Source organism: Eubalaena glacialis, chromosome 11 (assembly GCF_028564815.1).
Source record: "Eubalaena glacialis isolate mEubGla1 chromosome 11, mEubGla1.1.hap2.+ XY, whole genome shotgun sequence".
Classification (NCBI taxonomy): Eukaryota; Metazoa; Chordata; class Mammalia; order Artiodactyla; family Balaenidae; genus Eubalaena; species Eubalaena glacialis.
Window position 1 is genome coordinate 5,583,580 of NC_083726.1, and position 25,219 is coordinate 5,608,798.

The 25,219-nt window shown below is 48.9% G+C and overlaps 1 protein-coding gene across 1 annotated transcript in view; it reads right to left on the reverse strand.

Annotated features, from left to right (window-relative positions):
* Window positions 1-959: 959 nt before the first annotated feature.
* Window positions 960-25,219, reverse strand: part of SAMM50 (SAMM50 sorting and assembly machinery component) — a 31,129-nt gene continuing 6,869 nt past the window's right edge. The window contains exons 5-15 of the mRNA XM_061206168.1: window positions 22,422-22,528; window positions 21,803-21,933; window positions 21,478-21,565; window positions 18,963-19,091; window positions 18,390-18,461; window positions 17,506-17,592; window positions 14,910-14,980; window positions 11,915-11,982; window positions 7,432-7,578; window positions 6,605-6,746; window positions 960-1,168 (exon numbers count right to left, since the gene is read on the reverse strand). Of these exons, the coding sequence (XP_061062151.1) occupies window positions 1,123-1,168; window positions 6,605-6,746; window positions 7,432-7,578; window positions 11,915-11,982; window positions 14,910-14,980; window positions 17,506-17,592; window positions 18,390-18,461; window positions 18,963-19,091; window positions 21,478-21,565; window positions 21,803-21,933; window positions 22,422-22,528 (1,088 nt within the window). The 3' untranslated portion in view covers window positions 960-1,122. The remainder of the gene's footprint in view (window positions 1,169-6,604; window positions 6,747-7,431; window positions 7,579-11,914; window positions 11,983-14,909; window positions 14,981-17,505; window positions 17,593-18,389; window positions 18,462-18,962; window positions 19,092-21,477; window positions 21,566-21,802; window positions 21,934-22,421; window positions 22,529-25,219) is intronic.

Genomic DNA, 25,219 nt, shown 5'->3' on the forward strand with positions numbered 1-25,219 from the left:
ATGTGGCCAATAAAGTATATCCTGAAATATTACTTTGAGAGATACTAGGTGTGTCAGACAGAAAAACGGTCCCCCAAAGATGTCCACGTTCTAATTCCTGGAACCTGTGAATATGTTACGTAATATGGCAAGGCGGCATTAAGATTGCAGATAGAATTGAGATTGCTAATCATCTGATCTTAAAATAAGATCAGCCTGGTGTGTCCAGGTGGGCCCAATACAGTCACAAGGGCCCATAAGACGGCACTGAGAGGCAAAGATCCGGGGGGAGACTGGAAGATGCTGAACTGCTGGCTTTGAGATACAGGAAGGGGCCACGAGCCAAGGAACGGGGCGCCTCTGGAAACTGGGAAAGGCTGGGAAACAGATCCTCCCCTAGAACCTCCAGAAGGAACGCAGCCCTGCCTACACCCTGGTTTCAGCCCAGTGAGACCCACTTTGGACTCCTGGCCTCCAGACTGCAAGGTGACTGCTCTGTGTCGAGTTAAGCCTCTAGGTCTGTGGTGCTTTGTTACAGCAGCGACAGGGAGCTGATTCACGCGTCTTTATAAATGGTGCTGCTGTTCCCTCCAGAGAACACGCCTCCCTCTCTGCCTCCCCGTCCATGACGTTACACGTGGTTCCTTCTTGCAGGGCGCTCACACACGGAGATGACCCTGCGACTGCAGCCCCCGCCGATGCGGGCCCCTCGGCATCAGCCGGCATCGAGCCAGAGCACACACGCCCCCCTAGCGGTGGGCCTGCATCTCCTCCGAGCTCTGCCGATCACTCTGACTCATGGGAACGAACACTGAGACCCGAAGAGTGCGGGATGATGAGGAATCGGGAGACATCTGATGTCCCTCCCCACGGCGGGGCACACGTGAAAGAACGCACGGCGACTTGACCTGGTCCTCAGGAAGAGCCGGCGTGGGGCACACTGGCTGTGGAAAGCAAATCACATCCATAGTGCATCTGAGTATTTGTCTTTAAAATTTATTGACATGGTTTCCCACAAGGACTGCATTCAAAGAATCACATGAAACGTGTTTATTTGGAGAGAAAGTGTGTGGCACCGAGTGACTCACTGCTGCCCAAGTCCCAGAGCTGCTGCTGGAAGGGATAGAGGATGCTCTGCATCAGCTACAGGAACCTTATCCCAGCTCCAAATTGGACGCCATCACAGATCCTAAAAAAAAAAGTTTTTTGGTTTTTTTGGTTGTTTTTTTTTAAGGCAGGAAATCAACACTGTGGTCTGCTCTGCTCACCCTGCCATTTGCACAATTCCAGAAACGTGCACGTCTCAGAAGCAATGCCTGGGCGGCCCTGCCTCTCGGGAGGCCCAGGCTCTTCCTGCCCGCCTCTCACCTCTTTCCTCCCTCCCGGCTACCCGGCTTCACCAGCTGTCCCCAGCCACTCCCTCCTTTGCTGGTTTAAGAACCAGCCTTTGGAGGATGGAAAAGGGAACAAAATGGAGACACGAATCCCCCTTCCCTGCTCCCTTCTCTACTCCTCTCTGTTTCCCCCCTAATCCTGACCCAACCGGCAACTAGACAAGAGAAGGACTGAGAGAGAAATATTCATGAAAACAAAACTCCTGGGGCGGGAAGAAAAGCTTCGTGTTTATTTCTGAGGCTACCAGAGAAGAGGCACCTTTTGCACAGCGCAGAGCAGAGAGGTGATCAGAGACGTGGCCGTGGAAGGGCCCCTGGCAAAACACAGGACACAGGGAGGACCAGGAGGGGGCGGGGAGGATGGCAGAACCCACAGCCCCAAAGGGTTTAACCTGACTGCCTCTTTAGAACCTGCCCCTTTCCCAGGAAAGGAAGGATGCAAAGAGGGCACGTGGGTTGCAACACCTGCTACCCGCTGACGCTGTGCAGGCTACATTCGGTGTGCTGCTGTTTCACTGGCTGACGGATCACTGAGCCCATTTTCAGATGAGCAAACGGGCCCGGCAGTGAGGAGACGGCTGCGGTCATGGCAGGAGCCTCAGAGCAGAACTCTGGACCCAAACGCAAGTGCGCCCGCGGGCCCTACTGCCTCAGCTGCCTCGGAGGACGCCCCGCTGCAGGCCTTGCTGTTTCCATGACGTCCTGGTTCAAGCCCCGGCCGCACGCAGGGTGAGAATCACCGGCCGCAGCCCAGGCAGCCGTATTCCTGAGACTCCACAGTGATGCTGGTGCGCCGCTAGGCCGAGAACCGCTCCCCCTGCGGCCCGCACCGTGGAGGATGGACTCCCGTGCTGCCCACCCGCTGGCTGTGCTCAGGGGCAGGGCCAGTACTGTACTCGGGACAGAGGGCCTAACCCCGGGACCTGAACACCAGGAAGCACAAGCTTCCAGGGAAAAAACGTTCCGAATCCCAACCAGCAGCTGACGGTGCGTCTGCGGAACACAGCAGTTTTGCAAGTTCTGGAGAGTTTCCAGAAAAACTGGACAACGAGAACAGCCCCTTCATTCAGAGGAAAGCTAATGTTTCTATTGTCACAACACTTGTGCCGTCACCCAATCTCAGAACTTACAGCACCTGAAAACTGGCAAAAAGTTTTTCTTTTTCAGCGTGGGAATGAAATATCTGATCAATTAAGGGACTCAAGAGAGAGAATCTTAACTGTTGTCACTGACCTTCTGCAGGGTCAAGGGCGCTCACTAATCAACCATATCAGCAGAAGTCACCTGACCAGAAGGGACAGCTACAGTCCCCGTGTGACCCTGAGTAAACCTCACCACCGTCCTTAAAAGGCAAAGATCCACAGTCAGAACCATGACTGTGTTAGTACAACTTCGTTCTGCTCAGATCTAAACGAGGTGCCTTTACCTTTTATATCATTAGGTCCATAAAAGTAGTCCCTGCCTGCATTCGCTGTTCAGAAAAAGGTCTGAAAATAGGCTTTATCAAGATCAAAATAAGTCAAGCCTTGGGTTTACACGATTCAGAAACAAGCAGCCATTCCAATAAAGGCTCGTCTACTCCAACTGTAAACAGATTAAACAACTTTACAAGCACAGGTTTATGTTCAGAGACCATATAAACGTGTCACAGGAAAAACACACACCACAAACATCCGAAACAGTGTCGCAGATGCCAGGTGCACGGAGACAGCCTCACCAAACGCCCATCTTCCTGTTCTGTGTCCCCTGTGCCTATATGCTTATAATCCAGTAGGCGCCTCAGTACAGGCCCCGAGTCTCGAGTCTCCCCCTCCCACCGGCAGTCTCGGGGCAGCCCAGCTGCGCCACTCCAGCACCACCCGGAGGCTCCCTGCCTGCACCCGGCCCACCTCGGACTCGGCGCCAAGGGCTCGTGATGAAGGCCACGCCAGGGTCCCCCAGCGTCAGGCGCCCATCCTCCCCCAGCCAGCCCCCAGGAACGCCAGGCGCCGGTCTAGCATGGGGAATTCAGCAGGGAGCAGGCCGACGAGGGCCAGAACTCAGGGACCCTGGCGTGTGCCCGAAGGGAAAAGGCCAGAGAGGCCGGAAGGCAGAGACGGGTGGGGGACAAGCGTGACCGGAACTCAGGCCCCGCCTGCGTTAAGGGCCGCCCCGCGCCTCACCTCTGCTCCTGCGGGAGGGTAGAAGCCGGCACCCACAAGCATTGCATGCCTGCACACCTTGGCTCCAGCGGCTCTGCAGCCTGGAGCTATCACCTCCCCCGGGGGGCCCTCCACGACCCCCTGCCTGGTCTTCCTCTGTTACTAACTGTGCGCCGCCCTCCCCGCCAGCTGCCTCAGTCACCAGCGCATTTCCAGGGACCACACTCGGTAAGACACAGAGCATTCGCCGCCAGAGCGCAGAGACAACGGTGTCACACGTCACCTCCGATATAAAACTCGCCAAATATTTCAAAGCGGTTTCCATTTCTGTAAAGGTCTGAAATCCTAATTACAGAGCGACTGCGCTCACTGGGCGGGGGACCTATGGATGATTGGCACACATGTAACTCCCCATCCTGCTAGCTGCTTAATTTTAGAAGTGAAGATTAAACCCTGGCAAGATCACTCAAACGTCACAAAATTCCAATTTTGATGACAAAACTTCAAACAGAGCCAGACGCTGAGTGACGGCGAGCCCCCTACTCAGGGACGCTGCACACGAGAAGCACCTGCTGCAACCACCGTGACCCCAGAACAGAGCAGCCTGGGGGGCAGAGGAGCGTCCTTACGTTCCGGTCTTTAAATATCACCTGCACAGCATGCTTCCTGCTTTCAGAACCCACATTTGAAGTTAATGGCTGAAACATATTTTCAAATTTAACCTGAAGAGAGAGAGCAGAGTGGAGTGGTGAACGCACCCACTCCACCCCCTGCAGAGATTCGGGGAGGCAGGTAGTCGAAGCCGGGCTCCCGAGAGCAGCACCCGGATTCCGGGAGCACAGCGACACCCAGTGGCCTCCGATGATGCTGCAGCCACAGGACGGCAGCGCCTTCCAGGCTGAAGGACCGGAGGCCCAGAGCCAGCAGGGCTTGCCCGGGTCACACAGCCAGGGACGGACAGGGCAGGGGCTGGCCGCGCAGCCCACCCGCAGTGCAGCCCCCTCCAGACCCAAGCACATTACAGTTGGAGAAGCGCAGGCTTAGACGGCTCTATCTGACCTCATCCCGGTGTTGGTGCAGGCCTATCACCTGCACCTCTGCCGCTCCCTGCAAGGACTCAATTAGCACCCGGCTGTTATGCCAGGGAGCCCCACGCCCATGCCTGTGGTGGGAACGAGGTTTTGCAGAAAGCAACCCGCAACATTAGCTTCATTTCCTGAAGCTACAATGTTATCTAATGCACAAAGCTTGCTCTAGGGAAGGTGCACATTTCCCCACATTTCACTATCCCTGAAATCAGGCCACATCATCCCATCTACGGCATGTCTCAAACACAGCCAGCCAGGTGGCGCGCACAGTGCCACTGCGGATGGCGGGACACACACACACACACACACACACACACACACACACACGGCTTGCTTCCTTTGTGAACAGCTGCACCAGTAGCAGCAACAACACGAGAAACAACCAGCTTTGCTGACAACACGCTGGGTACTGCTCTACGAGCTGCATCTGTGTTAATTCATTCAGTCCTCAAACCTGCAAAGTAATCACTATCGTTAGCACCCATTCTACGGATGTGAAAACGGAGACCCAGAGAGGTTAAGTAACTCACCCCGGGCCACACAGCCACGGGGCGGCCAGGCTGCGCTCCGAGCCTGTGCAGCTGGGCTCCAGTGCACACTGAGCCTGAGCAACTAGACCCTTCTCAGCTTTTGCTCTGAGCCGAGGACAGGCAAGGCGTGGAGGGGAGTTAACAGTCGTCAGAGCAGCAGACCCGTGAGGGCACGGGGAGGAAGGGCTCCAACATCACAGGGCGGCACGGCGGGCCCGGGCCAAGCCAGCCTTCCAGGGAGAGCGCAGGAGGGCAGACTCTCCTGAAGCGATGGCCACAGAGGACCTGGATGACAGACACTGACGTGCACCTAAGAACAAAGCTTTGTTAAAAGCTTCCTAACGCGGCTTCCCTTCAAAACACCATCACCCACCACGCTGAAGCAGAAGACAGCGAGAGTAAGACTGGTACAGTACTTTCTTAAACGAGGACAAACTACAACTTCACGCTGGAAGCCTGGCTATGACTCAGCATCACAGCTGAATGTAGACAGAACACCGAGAAGAAAAAAATACAGCCTAGAGTCCTGAAATGTATAGAAACACTAGGTTACCGGCGGAATGTCCGTGTCCCCCCGGCCTCACAGGCTGAAGCACTAAACGCCCATCCCCCAGCCCTGCCATGTGACAGTATTTGGAGGTGGGGCCTTGAGGAGGTAACTAAGTCACCTTAGATGAGGCAACTTAATTAAGATGGGGTCCTTGGTGGAACTGGTGCCCTTGTAAGAAGAGACACCAGAGAGCCTGCTCTCTGCCCGCTTCAGGTGAGAGCACAGTGAGAAGGCGCCGTCTGCAAGCCGGGAAGAGGGTCCTTGACCCGGAACCGAACCCGCCGGCACCCTGATCCTGGACTTTGCAGCCTCCGGACGGCGAGAGGTACAAGTCTGCTGTTTAAGCCCCCGGTCCATGGTATTATTTACATACTATCATGACAATACTTCTGGACTTCTTGAAATTTCTACAATGCATACCAAATACTTTAAGAAACGGAATTTCTGTAGCTGTAATCGGCCTTATACCATATTCATCCACGAATATTCAGCAGATCTTGTTCAGTAAAATGACTGGTGCAGAAGGCCAGAAGGCAGGCCCTCTGCGGCGGAGCAGAGCTGCGCCCACCCAGCCTCCGGGCTCCCGGCCTGCAGAGTCCCCACCGGCAACACCTCATTCTGCTAGGGCAGGCCCCGAAACGGCGGCCACCACCTCCAGCCAGGCCGCCAGAGGAGCTCCCTCTACCTGACGACAAGTGCGAACAGCATAAGGTGGGGGGACGGGCACACATCACGGCCTTTCCTCCAACCTGTATGGAGAACCCCATGGACAAAAATCCCTGTGTTTTCATTCTTTTGCTAACTATTCAGTTTCTCCTGAAGTCTTGAATCTTAAAGGCCGCTGGTGAAGTGATTAACTATGTCCAAAACAAAGTGACAAGACAGTGCCGTGTACCTGTGGAGAGACCCTCCCAGCACCTACCTGTCCCCACCCTGCACGCCCATGGGGACGCAGTAGTTCAGCTCCAGCCGCGCGATGTTGCCCAGCCTGAGGACGATCCCGGCGCCGTAAGACCAGCGGATGCACTCAGCCAGCTTTCGAATGTGAGCTCTGGGGCCCTCCCCTGAAGAGAGAGAAAAGGAGGTGTGACCAATAGCACGTGGTCCCCCGCACACGTTGTCCTTGGACAGCCCTGGCTCTCCCCCTCTGTGTGCCCTCTGGTCATCTTTTAAGCCAGGCCTAGATAATCGAGGAGAATGCATGAAGTGAGATTAGGCCCAAACTCAAGACAGGGCTGGGGACCATACTTCCCCACCGTCCCAGAAGAACACAGGTCCCCTCAGTTCTCTGGGCCTGGCACAATCTGTTCCCTTTGCCTAGAATGGCATTTGCCCACTGCTGACCGCCCAGGAAGCCCTACTCCAAGCCTTGGTTTCCAGACACCTCCCCATGCCGGGGACATCTGTGCGCCTCGCCCGGCCCTGAGCTCCTAGGGGAGAGACCAGGTCTCACTCAGCTCTGTGGCCGTAACGACTGGCACAGACTCACTGCTCGAGAAATGTTTGCTAACAGATAGGTTTCTCTTTGCAAGGCAGCATTCGATGACGATTCATTATGCGTGTTCCAGCCATTCGACCAACAGCTTCACTCTGGGCACTGCATCAGGTGTTGCAGGTGTCTCAGGCAGGCACAGTGCCTACTCTTAGAGACGACGCAATCTAAATGCGACACAGACACCCACTCGTGTCCTGTGCTTTTAAACATAAGGTCAGCTGTGCCGAATGGTTGCTAAATAGTCCGAGTTTTACCATAGTTGAGGTTGCAGAGGTTTCCTGCGTTGAGGAAGAAGTGAGTTCTGAAGAGCTCTCCAAAGCCGCCCTGGCCCGGTCGGAAAGGTAACGGGGTGTACAGGTGCAGGCCACCGGCCCAGTATGCTTCTCCGCCCAGGTAGTCTCCTAGTCAAGGAAGGAGTGCGGATCAAAACAAGGTCACAGGTTCAAAACCACACTGACGTCCCACCACGTACACGAGCGAGGTGTGTGCTGTGAACACAACACACTCAGCTGCCCTTATAACTCCTGACGTTGTCGGCCTTGCTTAAATAATCTTTCTTCTTCTCCTGGTTTGTTTTATAATTTGCTTTAACTGGAAAAAAAAAAAAAAAAAGCTAATGTGTAATTTAGGAAAGAATGAAGCCAGTAATTTACCATATCTGTAAAATGCTTGGAATAAAACAAGTAAACTCATGGAAATCACTTCTTCCACAACTGCAGATGACCAGATCATTGTCACTTGGCAAATGAAATGCATTATTCTGCAAAAATTTCAAGACCACAATATAGAGAGACCAAATGAAGAAAATGTCTCTGCAGTTTCTGGAAGTGGCCGGACATGCTATTAATCCAAAGGTATGTGCAGTGTCTGCCCCCTGCTGCACAAGGACGCGGTCTCAGCTCAACATCTTCAGAGAAGAGGCTCGTTTTTAAAGGTTCGTGACCACTTGGGTTTTTTTTTTTTGGACAAAGGTTACTTTTGCCAAAATTCAAGACTATCCACTGAGAGTATACATTTGCGTTATTTCTAAAAATGTCCCTACCATTTCATTTTAACTATAAAGAGCCACAACATAAAAGCAACAACAACAAAAACCCCTGAAATGTTTATACTTGGTTACAAAATACTAGTTGTAAAGTGCCTTAGTCCCTTTTAATACAAAATGACAGACCATGAAAAAGAAAAATATGGGCTGTCTCCAAGATTAACCTCAAGGAATGAACTGCTTATTCACTTAAAGGCTCCAGCATCTCCTCAACCGCTATTAATACTGCAGTTCTAGAGGAAACAAAGAACGGACTGAAAGCAGGAGGTCAACTGGGTTTGCTTCTCCGTTTCCCAGCAAGTGTTCCTCTCTTTTCTTAAATAACCTATTTTATTCTAATCATAAAAGTAATATACTCATTGTACAAAACGTGATAAATATATGGAAATAGAAACAAAGGAAATTCTCCTTTAATTTCTACCATTAAGAGATAACCAGCTAACATCTGGTGTTCTTTCATCCAGTGAATTATAATGAATAATTAAATAAGAAAACAAAATGTAAGTCATTTTATATTTATACATTTCAGTCCTGATTTTTTTTTTTTTTAGTTTACTATATTATAAGCACTTTCCTTTAATACTTTATATTCTTTGAAAATGTGATTTTGATGCCTGAATAATCACATATATGTACCATAATATAATGATCTACTCCTTGACTACTGTCATGTTGGTGTTGAATTTCTTGATAGTGGACGTTAACCCGTGATGGGCTTCCTTGCACACACAGGTATTTTAAACGACCTTGAAGTATAATATACACATAGAAAAGTATACACATCCTAAGTGTACAGCACAGTGAATTTCCAGGCACAGAACACACCATATAATGAGCACCCAGACCAAGAAACAGACAAGTGCAGCCCCCCGGAAGGCCCTGTTCTCCTTTCTAATCACTACCCACCACCCACGCCAAGTACAGCACTACCTGTCTACCTGTTCACCCGACAGTATAGATCACTTTACCCAGTCTCTAAACTCTGCACAGATGGAATCAAACAGTATGCATCCTCTGGATCTGGCTCTTTTTTTTCTTTTTTTTTTTTGGCATGTTTCTGATGCCTGTTCATGCCACCCAGCCAGTGGCTCTAACTTGTTCATCCTCATTGCTGTATAATATTCCACAGTGTGAAGACACCACTGTTTAGTTGCCTATTCTATTGTTGACGGGCATTTGGGTTTCCAGTTTTCAGTTCAGTTCTATTATCAATAGTCCTTGTATATATATATGTTTTAGGCTCTTGATAATATTGTCAAATTGCTTTCATGAAAAGTTACAGCAATTTACATTCTTGCTCATATAATCTTACCAATAGCCTTTTAATAGGTAATTAAATGAAATACCACTGTGTTTTAATTTTCAGGAAAATGGAAGACTCCAAAACTTTCATCTAGTCACTAAATAATACTTGTTATAGTGAAAAAGAAATTGTTACTTTTCAAAAAAAGAAAAAGACACACTAATAAAGCACTCTAAAAACAAATGAAAAGAAATAATTTATATTTTGTACAAAAATTTACGCCCAGAGCAATCACTATTTATAATAATATAAAGTGGAAACAACATAGATGTTAAAAAAAGTTAAGAAAATCAGGATAGAATATTTTATAATGTCATGACATGAATCTACTTAAATGACGTTTTTGTAATTTTTAATAACACGTGGAGATCCTCTGATATAATGTCAAGTACTGGAGAGAGTTCCTGAAACCGGAATTCTCACACATTGCTGGACAGAGTATGATTGAGACAAGCTTTCCTGAGACAATATAAAACCTTAAGGATATTCAAGGATACTCAAAATCCTTTGACCTAGCAATTCCACACCTAGAACTTTATATTATAAAGTAAAACTTATAGATGAGCACAAAGATTCAGTTAGGTTATTCACTGATACACTGTTATATAAACGTAAGAAAAAAGAAAACAGTCTAAGTATCTAAAACTTGGGATTTGGTTTAAAAAGATTGCAGTAAGGCAAGAAGATGAAATATGCAGCCATTAAAAATGATAAAGGCTTTTATCTTTCTGATTCATTGCTGGTGGGAATGCAAAATGTTAGCTATTTTGGAAGACAGTCTGGCAGCTTCTTACAAAGCTAAACATAGTTTTACCATACAATCCAGCAATTACGCTCCTTGGTATTTACCCAAATGAGTTGAAACCTTATGTCCAGATAAAAAACTGCACATAGATGTTTATATCAGCTTTACTCATAATTGCAAAAAATTGGATGTCCTGCAAGTAAGATGTCCTTCAATAGGTGAATGGATAAACACCCTGTGGTACAGCCATACAATGGAATATTATTTGGTGATAAAAAGATATGAGCAATCAAGCTATAAAAAGACACAGAGGACTCAATCACTATATTGTACACCTGAAACGAATATAATATTGTAAATCAACTACACTTTAATTAAAATATATATACACACATAAACAAAAATTTAAGAAGTACACTGACCGAAAAAAAAGACCTGGAGGAAACTTAAATGCATATTATTTAGTCAAAAAGGCCAGTCTGAAAAGGGCACATACTGTATGATTCCAAGTATATGACATTTTGGAAAAGGCAAAACTATGGAGATAGTAAAGGTCAGTGGTTGCCAGTAATTGAGGGGGAGGAAGGGAGGGAGGAATGAATAGGTGGAGCATGGTGAGTTTTTAGGGTGGTGAAACTATTCTGTAAAATACCGTAATAGTAGATACATGCCATTATGCAACTGTCAAAACCCATGAAACTTTACAACACAAACAGTGAACCCCAACGTGAACTACGGAATTTAGTTAGTAGTAACACATCAGTGTTGGCCCATCGATTGTGACAAGTGTCCCACACTAACGCGAGATGTTAATAATAAAGGATGCTACGGGCACGTACGGCGAACTCTGTACTTTGTGTCCACTTTCTGCTAACCTAAAAGTGCTCTCAAAAATAAAGTCCATTACACAGGGAATATAGTCAATATTTTATGAATCACTATGTTGTACACCTGAAACTTATATAATATTGTAAACTGACTATACCTCAATAAGTAAACAAGCTTAATGTAAACTTGTGGAAAATTTGGAAAGTGCAGAAATGCATTTTAAAAGGCTTATTAAAATTATTCATAATTCCCATCACCCAGATAAAACCATAATTAACGTTTAGCTGTATTTTCTCTAAGTCTTTTTTAAAAATGCATGTTTATTGTTTACTGTAATATTAAAGTTATTTTATATATATATTTAAAAAAAATTTTTTAATAAAGTACATTAGTTTAAAAAAATTATAGTTTGTCAATAAGATGAAATAAGCCACCATTAAAAATGATAAAGCACTTATTCCTATAAAAATCTTTTCATATACTGTTACTGAGGGGTGGTAGGAGAAACGGGTTAGAACAGTTATGTAAACAACACACGTGCATGTTTAAACAACAAAATGCTCACACACGTCAACTCTGGCCAATGGGATCACAAGTGACTGTCGTGTATCTTCTGCTTAGCTATCTTTTCTCATTTTCTACAGTTTCCTCAACAAACACCTTTCTGTGTGGTGGATGCTGTGTTAGGTGCCAGTTCCACTGGTGAAATATGAGTATCTATTATTGCGGTGATTTAAACAAATACATGCGCTCAAAAATGAGAAGTGACCGTAATTTCGATTTTTTCAAGTTGGTGTGCTGTGGGGAACGACAGACCTTCGCTCTGTGGCCCAACGCTGTGCATGTTGAACCCTCGCACACTTGTGGGTCCCCCGAGGTAAAACCTGGAAGAGGATGCAGACGTCAGAGCAAAGCCGCTGGAGAAAGTCTCCATCGCACAACAAAAGTGCAAAAGGCGCACACTCGCTACTGGGTCGTCCACATCGCCACGTGGCAGAACATTTCAGGATTAGGAACACGCAAGGGAGGATGGTAAATTTCATAAAGACCCAAGCTTGTAATCTAACCTAAGACTATACATCTAAACAAACACGTCAAACTTCTGGGGACACAGGTGAGATACAAGGCACAAATAAAGACACTTGGGTGGACTGTCTGTTATAAAGGAATTATCTGAAGTCTATGAGAATTCATCACGCAGCACCTTTTCAAAACAGCCTCCTACATGCTCACAATAATTAAGTTAATTAAGTTGGAAAAAAAAGGCAGGATACAAATTATATAATAGTATGACCTGAATTTTACAAATAGAGGAAAATAATACTAGAAGGAAATAGACCAAAATAGAATTATTGTTATCTTAAATTTTTTTTGTATTATTACAGTGATTTTTAATTAGAAAAAAAGTATATGTTAAAAATTTTTTTAATGAATTTCTTGTGTTCCTTAATGGACTGGGTTATCATACTCTTTTAAACTATATCTGAGTAAAACGAAAACAATGAATTAAAAAAAATTAGAGGGACTTCCCTGGTGGCGCAGTGGTTAAGAATCCGCCTGCCAATGCAGGGGACATGGGTTTGATCCCTGGTCCAGGAAGATCCCACATGCCACGGAGCAACTAAGTCCATGCGCCACAACTACTGAGCCCGCGCTCTAGAGCCCGTGAGCCACAGCTACTGAGCCCACGTGCCTAGAGCCCGTGCTCCGCAACAAGAGAAGCCAACGCAATGAGAAGCCCGCGCACCGCAACGAAGAGTAGCCCCTGCTCGCCGCCACTAGAGAAAGCCCGCAAGCAGCAATGAAGACCCAACACAGCCCAGAAAAAAAAAAAAAAAAAATTAGAAATCCCATCTACTTGCTATAAAATCTAACAGCTTCTTAGAACCCAATTTTAGACCACGGTAATTACTAAATAATGAATTAAAATGACCAGAGAAGCTGTGTATGGTCTTTCCAACACGGCTGTCATGGAAGCCACACCAGCTGACGCCCCCAGCCTCTCACTAACCTGCGGTGCCACAAACGTCCCACGTCTAAGCACAAAGGGAACAGGGCACTGTTTTTCTCATTGTCCCGCTGGATAAAAGCCTTTATGAATTTATTCATTTGAACTTGAGTTTAAAACTCTATAAATGTGTCTTTACTATCTGGGATTTCTAAGCAAAGCCTTTCTGAATACCTCATTAACATTATTTATAGAAACAAAGAGCAAAGTCCCTTTATTATTTTTTTAAATGATAAATCACACACATTCTTTTGAAAGAATTAAAATGATCCATGAAACACAAAAAGTGAAAAGGCTCTTCCCCTCCCTACTGTCCACCGTGTCCCAATCTCCAGAAGTGGCTACTGTCACTGGTTTGGTGGTTGACTTCCAGACCCCTGGTGTTACCTGCAAACACACACGTGCACACAGAAGCTTTGCCCCTGATCAGAGAGCAAGCAACTCAACATACTTCCATGAAAATTTTAACTTAGGGACACCTATCTCATCCTTTTTAATGATTACACAGTCTCTTTAGAATGGTTGTGTTTGAATTTAATCATTTCCCTACGGGGAGTTTTAGAATTTTTGCTATTCTCAATAATGCTCCCGATGGACACCCTTGTACATAAATCTTTGTACTCTTATGAATGTATTTCTGTACATTAGATTCACGGAGGTGAAACTGTTAAGTCTCAGAGTTTAGAAGTTAAAATTTTTTCTACTCCCAAACTGCCATCCAAAAAGGCTGAACTAGGTTAAGCTAAAACAACATTTTAACTAATGCAAGATTAAAGAAAGAGTTCCTTGACCCCAAGACAATTTTGAGTATTTCTACTAATAGCAACTAATAATAGGCAACAAATACAACTTCACCCTCTGCTGGCAGGAGCAGAAGCTACTCCTAAAAAAGCACGTTTTCTGAAAAGCAGGCTCCAGCAATATTCTTTGTGAGCCTTAAAAACATTCATATTCTTTTGAGACAGTAATTCCACATTGAGGAATCTGTCCTCAGAAAATAAAACGAACACAAATTATTCACAAAGTTATATTCTTCACAGTGCTACGTATATGCAAATAACGAAATATTAAAATGCTGCTTACGAAAAATTTCCCATGACTTGGTGAATGATTTACTCTATAATTTTTAAAAAGCAGGGAGGACACAAAGTTGTATGCCAAATACAGCATCTCAACACTTTAATACAGATGTGTACATAAATTTATATGTATACACGCTCACACAAATACACACCCGCAAAAATATTGGCTAACAGGAAATACAGCTGACTCTTGAACAACGTGGGTTTGATCACGTGGGTCCACCTACGGGTGGATACCCTTCAACAGCAGCCACTACAGCACTACGCCGCCAGTGGCTGGCTGACTCTGGCCGTGGAGGGAGCGTGGATACGGAGGGCCGACTACAAGCGTCACTGGGACTAGCGCTCAGGTTGTTCAAGAGTCGAGACCGTAGTCCCACGTGTTAACTCCGCTTATCAATGAGCAGGATTCTTTCACTTCCTTAAATGTTTCTCTGTTTTTATATTTCTGTAACATGTATGAACTCTGTATTCTTTCATACTCAAAGAGAATACAAAATTTTTAGTATAATAAAGTATCTCTCTGCCCCAAAAGCGAAAAATATTAAGTATGAGGTATACTGGGTATTTTGAAATGAGCTTAAACATAAAAACTAAATTAAAATTTGAAATATTTGCTTTCCTAAATAGTTAAACTTCTCTAAAATATCTTCTAAGAAACCAAGCAGAAAGATCCAAAGGAAACCATGTGCAAACCACCCATTCATTTATTATTACTTACCTATCAGCAATACTTGACGGTTTATCACCAGTGGGTACCAACACTCCACCCCAGAGAGATGCTGAAAAAACCTATTGAAATATAAACAAACAACCATTTTCTTCCAGCGTTTCTTTCCTTCCAACGAGCATTAGCAGACAGAAAACACCCTGAGGTCTGGTCGTGCCCAGTGCCTGCAGCGTGCAGAGCTCTGGGTCGGGGCACAAGGGCTGCGGAAGGGGAACATCTGGCTCCTGCAGGGGAAGAACTACAGCTCGAAGTGTTTTGTGGATACTTTTATAACTGGCAACTTCAAATTTCGAATAAAGACATACTATACATAAGCCAAAAACAAGCCCAAACCCTAAGCAGGGCCTGGCTTCCGCTCCGACACAGGGCAGCTCCCTCCTCTCCGAGAAGCCAAGCCCAGTGGGACAAGCCATGGCCTGAAGGGGGAGACCAGGGCCCTGGACAAGGGATTCTGCACCCACCCAGGCCTCTTTGGCTCGGCCTCAAAACCTAAGAGGACTGAGGGCACACGGCATCTCAGGAGAAGGAAGGTAGCGGGTGCAAGGCTGCTACACTTAAGAAATGCAAAGAGACATACTTCCAATCCAACCCTCGGGGACGGAGCCCTGCCTCTAACAGGTCAGGGGCAGTGACCTAACCCTAGGTCACGGATCCAATCTTCACACCCACGTAATCCATGCACAAAACTGACCCAGGGATGCCTTAAACCACAACGAGGCTCTCTGGGCTCCCGACCCCAGGCCTCTGCCGTGGCCCCCACCTACCCACCTCTCCTGAGCATCCCCACGCCTCTGCCCACCTTGTCCTCTCTCGGACGTGCAAAGTCCCACGTCCTTCAAAGCTGCTCAGATGTCTCTTTTTTAGAAGCTTCCGTAGGAAGGATTACAGACGAAAACTGGGACAGAGTGGGCAGAGCAGGCCAAACGAACACTCTATTCTGAGAAATTCAAGTCTTTGTTCAACAGCGTGACAGATGCTGCGGAACAAAGCGAGGCGCCAGGGCCCCGCGCGCTCTCGAGCAGCTGCCCTCGCGACTAGGAGCTGCCGGTGCTCCCCGCACACCGCCCTCCTCCCCCGCCTAGTGGTCCCAGCCTAAGGAGGGGCAACAAGGAGAACTGATTCCCCACCTGAGACAAGCCCACCGGGCCTCGTGTCCCGCTGACCTCGGTGACCACGAGAGCCCAAGGCCCCCAGTCACCCCCAGCACCTAGACCTCTCCACCTGCTCCCCGCAGCACCAGCCCCCCCAAGTCTTCAGTGCCAGCAGGACCTACGAACCGGCCCCCTCGTTCTCTCCTGCCCTTCCTCCCCTCCTCACCCAGCTGAAATTCCACGGTCGGTCACTAGAACTCACCGACTTGTCTTCAGCTCAGCTGGCAGCACCCCGGGCCTGGTTAGCCCGCCCTGCTTCCTCAGCTGGGTCTGGGCGACCGGCTGTTGGGCTCACCTTAAGTCGCTCTAGGTGCTACGGGCCTCATCAAAGACGCCTCCCCTGGCCCTCTAAGATAAGGCAGCACCCCCTTGGCGGCTTTCTGTCCCTTAACTCTGCTGGATCGTTCTTCACGTCACCTGTCAACCCCTGCCAAACTGTATATAAATCTATTTGCTTGTAGGTTTTCCTTCACGAGCATGTAAGAACGGGAACTGTGTTTATTTACTGAGGTATTCTTAGTGCCCAGACAGTGCCTGGGAGCCAGTATGTGTGGGAAGGAGGGAGCGGTGGGTGGGTGCATGGATGGGGAGAAAGGAGGCTGAGAAAGAGAAACCGAGGCGTGGAAGGAGAAGCAGTCATAATGGAGTCAACAATGGCTGACAGCATGCCATGGAGGGAGCACACAAGGGGACCAGGAAGAGCTCGCTGAACTGAGCAAAAAGCCCCTGGCAGCATCCGGAAGAGCAGTGGCAGGGGAAAGGCAGGAACCGAATCTGAAGTGCACTGAGTCCAGGACTGACCGGCAAGCAGTGATAAATGATTCTAAAACGAGACGCATGTCCCACTTCATTAAAACGCACTCCCGGCCCCCAGGGTCTAAGGAGGCAGTGGGGGCGTGGAGAGCTGTCCCTCCGTCGCCCGGGCGCTGGGAAGACTGGAGAGTAGGCACGGTGTCTCCCAGCCTGGGGCTCCACTGCCTCCTCAGAATCCAGTCACTTACTCCTCAGGTCCTGAGGGAATCAGGAGGAACTAAACCAAACTGGGTAACACAGAAATTCCTGGAGGCACCCAGAGCCCTGACAACCTAGCAAAACAAGGTGAAGACGCAGAATTTCTCTGGAAGTCACATCAGGAGGCAAAGGAAGCGGCAGCCCTGCCCTCCAGACACATCTGCTTGACGGCCCTGAGCGGCCAAGTGGGGAAGGGGCTCTTTTACGTAGAATGACTGACAGGTGAGTTGTAAAGGGACTGCACATCACTTCTCCCCAGGGGAGCTTCAAGTCTGGCTAAACTGAAAAGATCAAGCGCTTGACTTCCAAGCATCAGTGTTCTGACTTCCTCTTTAGTGCTTTAGATATTCGGGAACTGAGATCTAATAAGATTCCAAAAACAAGAGATAAAAACACAGGTGACAATATTCTGGTGAGATACTCACTGAATCAAGTATGAGTTGCTTATTCAACTGAAGCTCAAAATCTTCTTTTATGAAGCTCACATCCCCTCCGGTGTAGCCTGCCAGCTCCTGTGGGCGAGGATCCTCAGGTCAAAGGGAGCCAACAGACTTGTTACAGAGGTTTCTAAACAGCGTCACTGCAGTTAAGTCTGCTGTTTCGTATGTTAGAAAGGCAACACACCACTTCTGTCTCCTAGAAGCTACGTCCTAGTTGTTCTGGATGGTACCAGGGGCCTGACAGAGGTACACAATCACCAAACACACTGAGTAACCGCAGAGAATGTTATTCCTTACGTGTGAGAGTAAAACACTGGCGACATCAGCATTTCATTACAGAGCTTGCTAAGGATGATATGGCTTGTTTGGCCTAATCAGTGTTTGCGGGGAAAAAAAAAATCAGCCCACCTTTTACAATTTGGCACATTTCCTACGAAAATCTGATTTCTAGCTGCTCCTCTGACACTGAGATCAGGCAAACAGAGCGTCGGAGCCCCGCTTCTCCCCAAGGTCACCTGCCGGGCCCTGCCGGCGTGTGAGTTACAACCCCTGCCTTGGGTGTTCTTCAAGGGTCACCAGGGAAATCACTCCCATCAAATCACAACTTTCCTCCTGGCCTAGTAAGTGACACCATCAAAGAGGCCGGAACCTTATCCTGACTCTGCGCTCTGTGAAGGCAAAGCCTGAGCTACAGGGAGCAAATCCAGGGCTAGGAACCCCGAGGGGGACGGACACCCTTGCAAGCCATTCTAGAAGGGCTTTCACAATGAGAGGAAAATGTCAGTATTAAAAACGTGACTACCCTTGCATGATGCCCTCTCCCTCCAGGGTCACGGAGCCTGCAGAGGTCACAGGGGAAGGAATACTACCTGGTTAACCTTCAGCAAAGCACCTCTTCTCGGTAAGATGGAAGGGTTCCGAGAGTCGATGACCATCGCGTGCTGAAAGAAATGCGGATCGGGGGCGTCTGCGCTTCAAACAGGCCTCTGACACGACACCAGACACCCACTGGGCACTAACTGTATGCCAGGCATTGTGCTGAGCACTCCATAACTCTTCTGCCACGTAATCTTTACGAAAACCCCACGTTACATGTGAGGGACCTGGGAGAGTCGGGGAAACAAGTCACATCCATTGGGTGGGCAAGTCCGACCCCATCACCGGCTTCGTTCTCTCAGGGAGCTCGACACCCTGACCAAAGTCAACTCAGCCAGCTCCCAACTAAAATGCCACAGTCAGCTCTTATGGACACCACTGCCTGTTACCGCTGATGTTCCTTAGAAAAAATGACATGCGGTTGTGTCCAGAAATTCAAAGTGACCAGGAGGCACCATTTTAGCCACCCAAACTGTGATGCTTCTCAATCCCTCCCGATGGAGGCGAAGGCTATTCTCCCAACTTACGGCACGGCTGCATCAAAGTATCTACACATGTGCCCTTACCGAGAGAGATGACTTCAGCGAGTGCCCGCTCTCTTTTCGGACGGCAAAAGACACTGTCCTGGCAAGGCAGCCCAGCTCTCGCCACACGCCCTCCCACTTGACAGTGTGGCTGGTCTTCCAAATGGGAAACTGCAGGCAAACACGGGAAACCATCAGCCTTCCGTGCTGTGCGGACAGGGGGCCGTCCCGAATCAGGTCCTGGGATGGGGCATCACTAAATGGACGGACTAAAGGCTAACACACAGTGTTTTTAATGATGGATGGGAGACCGGAAGAGACGAGGGGAAGCTGGGGAAGGAGGGAACAGAGCAGGCAGGCAGGAGGGAGGAGGGGAGAAAGCCATGGCCGCAATCAAAGGGAAAAACTGCACGAGGGGCAGGGCTGTGCTCTGGGTGAGGAGACGGGGTCGCTCGTCTGAAAGCCGCACGCAGCTTTGTAACTGACTGGTTTCTTTTCCAGTCTAAGACCATCGGGCACACACCCCGCCGGCTGTCTGCAGCCAGGAGGGATGACCCAGATGACCCACATCAGCCCCTGGAGAAGAGCCAGGAAACAAGGTTACACGTGAGTGAAGAGCTTCCTCCCTGCAGCCAGAGGCCTGAGCCAAGTGAACGCTGGGGTCCGGGCAAGTGGGACCTGCCTCTTGGCCTGACCCTCTTCCCTCGAAGCCAAGCCAGCCTGTCTTAGATTTCCGTCTTAGAGAAATGCCCAGGTTGGTTTTGAACAGCGAATGACGTAGTTTGGTGGCCTTGGGAAGGACAACAGTGATGCAACCCTTACAAGGGAGCCAGGTGACGTCACAGTCCCCAGAGGGAGTCCCACGCTGGGCATTCTCGTGGCACTCAGGCCCAGACAGCCCACGTGGCTTCCAGGGTGACAACGTGGGGCCACTACCTCAGCACGATTCCTCGTGAAGCCGCCACAAGGCACCGGGCCAGGCCCTGAAGAGGCAGACGGTGGGAGGGCAGGCCTGCCCAGCCGCCTTTTCTGCACTGAGGGCCCCGAGATTCAGCTACTTTCCCAATGCCTGTGGGAGGGGGAGAGCTGACCTAAAGCCTTCCTCCCTCCCTTATAAGGCGGCTCTTAACGGGAGAAACACTACTGCTCAGAGGAGACACATCTGTGTCTCTGGATTCCCGGCAGGAGGACGAGGCAGGGCCCAGATGACGCCGCTGGGCTTGCGCAGCGAGCACCTACTTGGTGCAGACCCCGAGGACACACATGAGGAGGATGCGGTCCTCTCCTCCGCAGCCTGTTCTCAACAGCAGGGCTGCAGCTGCAGGAGCTCCAGCCCTTGCGTCCCTTTGCCTGTCCTCCCTCACGGCCTATTCCAACACTCTGACGTCCTGCATCTCTATCCCGTGTGGACAAACAAGGTGTTTCTACTCTCCTGAGGATCTGCTCTGTAAAAAAGGCTTGAAAGAAAGAGATAAAAGGGCACTCGGGAGAGAAAGGTGGGGAGAAACCTCCCACCCTGTTGGTAGCCTCCGCGTCCTGCGGGAGGGCAGGGCTGGAGAGAAGAGTGTCTGCCAGGGTGTCGGAGGCCGCGTCCCCAGCACTGGGCAGGAGGGTCTGAGGGCAACTCCCTGCACATGGAGAAGGGCGGCCACACCAAGGTGAGAATGGACGTGCGTCTCCATACTGAGCTGCGCCCTCCTAGCTACCTCGGAGCACTCAGAGTTTTCATGACTTTGGGCTGCAAGGGTAAGAAGCATGAGTGGCTGATGCGTCTCGAGTGCCCACAGGGGGCCGAGCGCACAGCAGGAGGCAAGCCTGGGCAGGGACTTGGGACTCCCAGACCACAGTCACGGGGCGGGGGCGACGAGGGGCGTGCTGAGACAGTCTCCTGGGCCCCATTCCTGGTGATGCTCACTCAGCAGGTCACTCGGGACCATGAATTTGCAGGTGAGCCTGAGGCTGCTGGTCTGAAGACTTGGGGAACTACTTTTATACGGGATTATGTCTCAAGGTCTTTCCTCGTTAACTAAAGCCTAGAACAGGACGGGAGGCATAAGGATGAGCTAGAAAGGAAGGAAAAAAAGAGCAGCGCTCATCGTAAAGCCAAAAAACGGTCAAACGATAGTAATTCCACGCGCTGCATCCTGCTAGACGTCAACTAACTGTAAACCAATGATGAAAGCGTCCAGTAACCTGAAGTAACTTTCACTGGCTGTCAGGTTTCGATCTTAGCAGGTACAAGGAAAGACAAACAGATGGTGTCCCAGGAAGTCAGGAGCAGGGAAGAAATTCGACTGGGTCAAAGGAGCTGCCACCATGGAGATTAGCCACTCTCTGGCCCCGGCACGTGCACCTGGCTAGTGAAGAGGTGCCCGGCCGGCAGGGCAGAGAACAGAGGGCGACCCCAGCAGCAGTGCCTGAGGCTCCGAGCATCAGACCACACAGTGGCTGTGCGCGCCTGGCCCCGCCCCCGCTTGCCGTCTTTGGGAATCAATCAATCAACAGACTCCTTGGTCCCACTCAAGTGTCCAAAGGGAAGGACTGAAAAGCTACTTACGCTGTACTCGGCTGATATTCCTCTGTCTGTCTCCCGCACTGAGCTCCAAGGGAACTGTCCCGTAACTTTATATAAGTTTACAGAGAAACTAGGAGACAATGGGACAGAGCTTTAAAAGCTGAAACAGTGATTATAACTTGTACACATTTAAATCAACAGATTTAAAAATATACTTCAGGGATTCATCTTCATGAGGAAATCTATAGGCTTGTTGTAACACTGTAGAAGGGTCAGCTGATTCTGCAAAGTTTCTTTTCACAAACAAGCCACCTATTTTAACTTTTAAACAAGGCCACTGAACTCAATGATCTGTTGGGCTTCCTACTTTCTTTCGAAGTTTCCAGGCTGTGGTTTGAAGAAGGACAGGCCATACGAAGTTTCTTTTGTTCCATAGGAAAACTGAAAAGTCACCTTTTCTGCACGGCCTAGAAGATTAGGGAGTTTGAGGCCAAGTACCTAGGAGGAAAAAAAAAAACAGCAGGGGTTTAAATGGAAGGAATAATAACTGTTTAGAAAGACCGTGTGAGCTAAGGGACTCACTCAAAAACAGAACAAAAATGTAGATGCGGGTCTGCCTTTCATTTGTGACTGCTCTTCTTCCTTCAAGCTTGCCTCTGCTGAGTGCACACACCTAGTGAATTCGAGAAGGCTAAACCTGCTGACTGTGAAGCTCAGAGTAATCAACTCTATGGGTTTGGAGTTTAGGGGAATTTCAACAGGAAACTATTAATATAAACATGTGATATCCCCACATCATTCCCAAACAATCCACATTTATAACATAGCATGTTATAATCAACTCTAAGAAGATTAATGAGAACCATGGGATAGTTTACAAATAAAGATTGAGGGGCATGAAAGAGTTCCGAAACTACCATCAGTCATGTTTTCAAAGCTCACAATTGAAAGTTCCACTGTTAGGAAGGGAAAAACCTGTATCTCACCATGCTGCCTTCGTTGTTCCCAACCATGGTGTTATAACTGCCCGTTAATCTCCTTAATTCAGTTACTTCAAAGGTAACGTCTAACCCGTTGGGAAGCGCATTGTCACCTAATAAGTGAAAAAGATGAAACAATTAAGACAGCTCGAGTATGCAGTTTTATGTTTGGTCCCACTGCTGTAAATGACAAAATGCTTGGGTTTAAAGCCCAAGAACACGCCCACACAAAATCCCATTACACCTCGACGCCAAAAACCTGGGTCTGGTTTCCGTGGTGGAAGATACCAAAAACGGACTTTGCTGCAAGGAATAAGCAGCAGCAGCATTACTTAAACACACGTTATTTACATTATTTGCCAAACGTACTTGTTCCCCTACTAGTGAGGTCCTTGAGAATACCTGGGGCCTCAATTCAGCTGACATTAAAACGTGGAATTCTTGTGACAAGAGGGGCTCTAGGAACCCTGGCGGAGAAGCAACAAGTCGACACAGATGGAGGAGGTGGATCTTTCTGTCCTTCCTCAAGCCGGCGGCGTGGTGCCTGAGTTCAGTGCAGCTACCCCTTAGCCACTGCGGGCCCTGGGGGGCAGGGGAGCAGGGCTGAGCGCTGCAGGGGCCTGGGCGCCCCTCAGAAAGGTCGGGGCTGACCCTGCGACCCTGGCTGGACACCAGCCGCATCTGGGAGCTGTCAGACTCACAGACGCCCAGGCACTGGCTCCCAAACACTCAGATTCAGCTGGTCTAGGGTGGAGCCCTGGCACCACTTTTTTTTTTAATTAGCAGACTTTACTGTTTAGAGCGGGTTTAGGTTTATAGAAAAACTGAGCATAAGGTTCTCACCCCCTCACACACATTTCCCCTCTCATTCAGTCTGCACTAGTGTGGTGCGTTTGTTACAACTGATGAACTAACAGTGAGACGTTACTACTAACTAAAGTGTGATTTGCACTAAGCTTCATTCTCGGCGTTGTACGTTCTAGGTGTTTGACAAATGGATGGCGTCCATTCTTTTTTAAAAGCTCCCGGGTAATTCTAAAGGCAGCCAGGGCGGAGAACCACTGACAGAAGTGGACCAGCTGACCACGTACACGTCACATTTACGACAGACAGGAGAGCGCTGAAACTAAATGCCACCCACAAGACTTGCCACCAAGCAAGCCCTCCGGAGCAGCGGCAAGGGCCACTCTGTCATGCATTTGTTCAACCAGGGGCAAGTCGCTTAAACCTCTCCGAGCCTGTTTCCTTAGCTGAAAAATGTTTTTTTCTAAAAGAATAACCATGACACTTCACCAGGTTTTTGTAAGGCCCCAGCTGGGTCGTGTGCAGAAACCCTCCCCGCGGGGCCCAGCACAGACACTTCTGTTATTACCACCGCGACTCCGAGGGGGCAGAGACAGCCAGTGGCCTCCCAGCACCCCTTCTCCCTGCGTACCAGTCCAGCGGGTCTCATGCTTCAGCACTCATCAGTCACCTGCAGGGCCCACTGAGCCAGCTTCAGTGGGATGTGCCTTTCTGCCAGGTCCCCAGGAGAGCAGAGCTGCTGGTTGGGGGTGCACTTTGAGAACCATGGTTCTCATCGTCATTGAATCCTCGCGTCTTGGCTGGGTCTGTGGCCACACAGACTTGACTTCCAGCCTGCCCTGTAGCTCCATGTGGCCGTGGGATGAGAGGGGAGTACCGTGTACAACACCTGGGACAGGCACTCATGGATAGCGGTGCGCCCTTTCACCCTTCCTTCCTCCTTCCTGAGGCTGGAGCGGTGCTCAGCCATCGCAGGGACCAGGGGACCCTAGGGATGGTGAAGTGACGAGCACCAGAAGAAAACCACACCAGCCCCAGGTGACCTCAGGGAGCAGAGCTATGACGACACCAGCCCCAGGTGGTGGTCTCCCATCTGTCATGGAAAGAGATCTCTTTTGCCTAAGCCACTGGTATTTGGTGTCTCTGTCAGTCACAGATGAACCTATATTCCAGAGAATAGAAATCCCTTTCATTTATATAGTATTTTATATTTTTGCAAGCACTTTCATATACTGTTTCATTTTCATTTTCTCAAAACTATCTTCCACTCAATCCTGAAGAGTTCACTTGTTCCTTGATTCATTCCAAATATGTATTTTTCAGCGGACGTCTACTCAACTCAGAATGAAGTCCGCGGCCACATAGTAAGTCCTTCATGATCCAGTCTCCTGATCATTTTCCTGCCTTATCTTTCGTCACTCTCCTTCCCCACATCTGCATTCTGGCTCTACGGAGCCCTGTGGCCCATCCAATGACCCTTTCTCTCTCTGGCCACTGGGCCTATTAAACACTCTCTCGCTCCCTGGAACATTCCTCACCAGCCCTGCTCCCCAAACGAACTCACACACATCTTTTAGGTCTGAGCTTATGTATCACCCCTTCCGGGAAATCTTCTCTGATCCGTCTTTCCCTCCGCCCCACCAAGAGAGGCAAAGTTTTGTCCTCCAGCACCCCCCGCTTAGAGCACGACTTATCAGCTGAACTGTCCTCACTTCTCTGTCTGTCCCCGACTCTCTCCCACTTGACCAGAAGCTCCTTCAGAAGGAGACTATGCCTTGTCTGCTACTGTCTCCTCCCATGGCAGGGACTCATTAACGAAAGAATAAACACTGACCAAGTGGACAGAATTGCCCAATATCACACAGCAAACGAGCAAATGAACAAAAACCAAAAGTGAAATCTGACTCCTACTGCCCTCCTCTTTTACCACACATTTAGGTGGCGTCTGCTAGGAGCCCACCAGGACGCCTGCCGGGGCGGGCCATCCCAAAAAGCCTGGC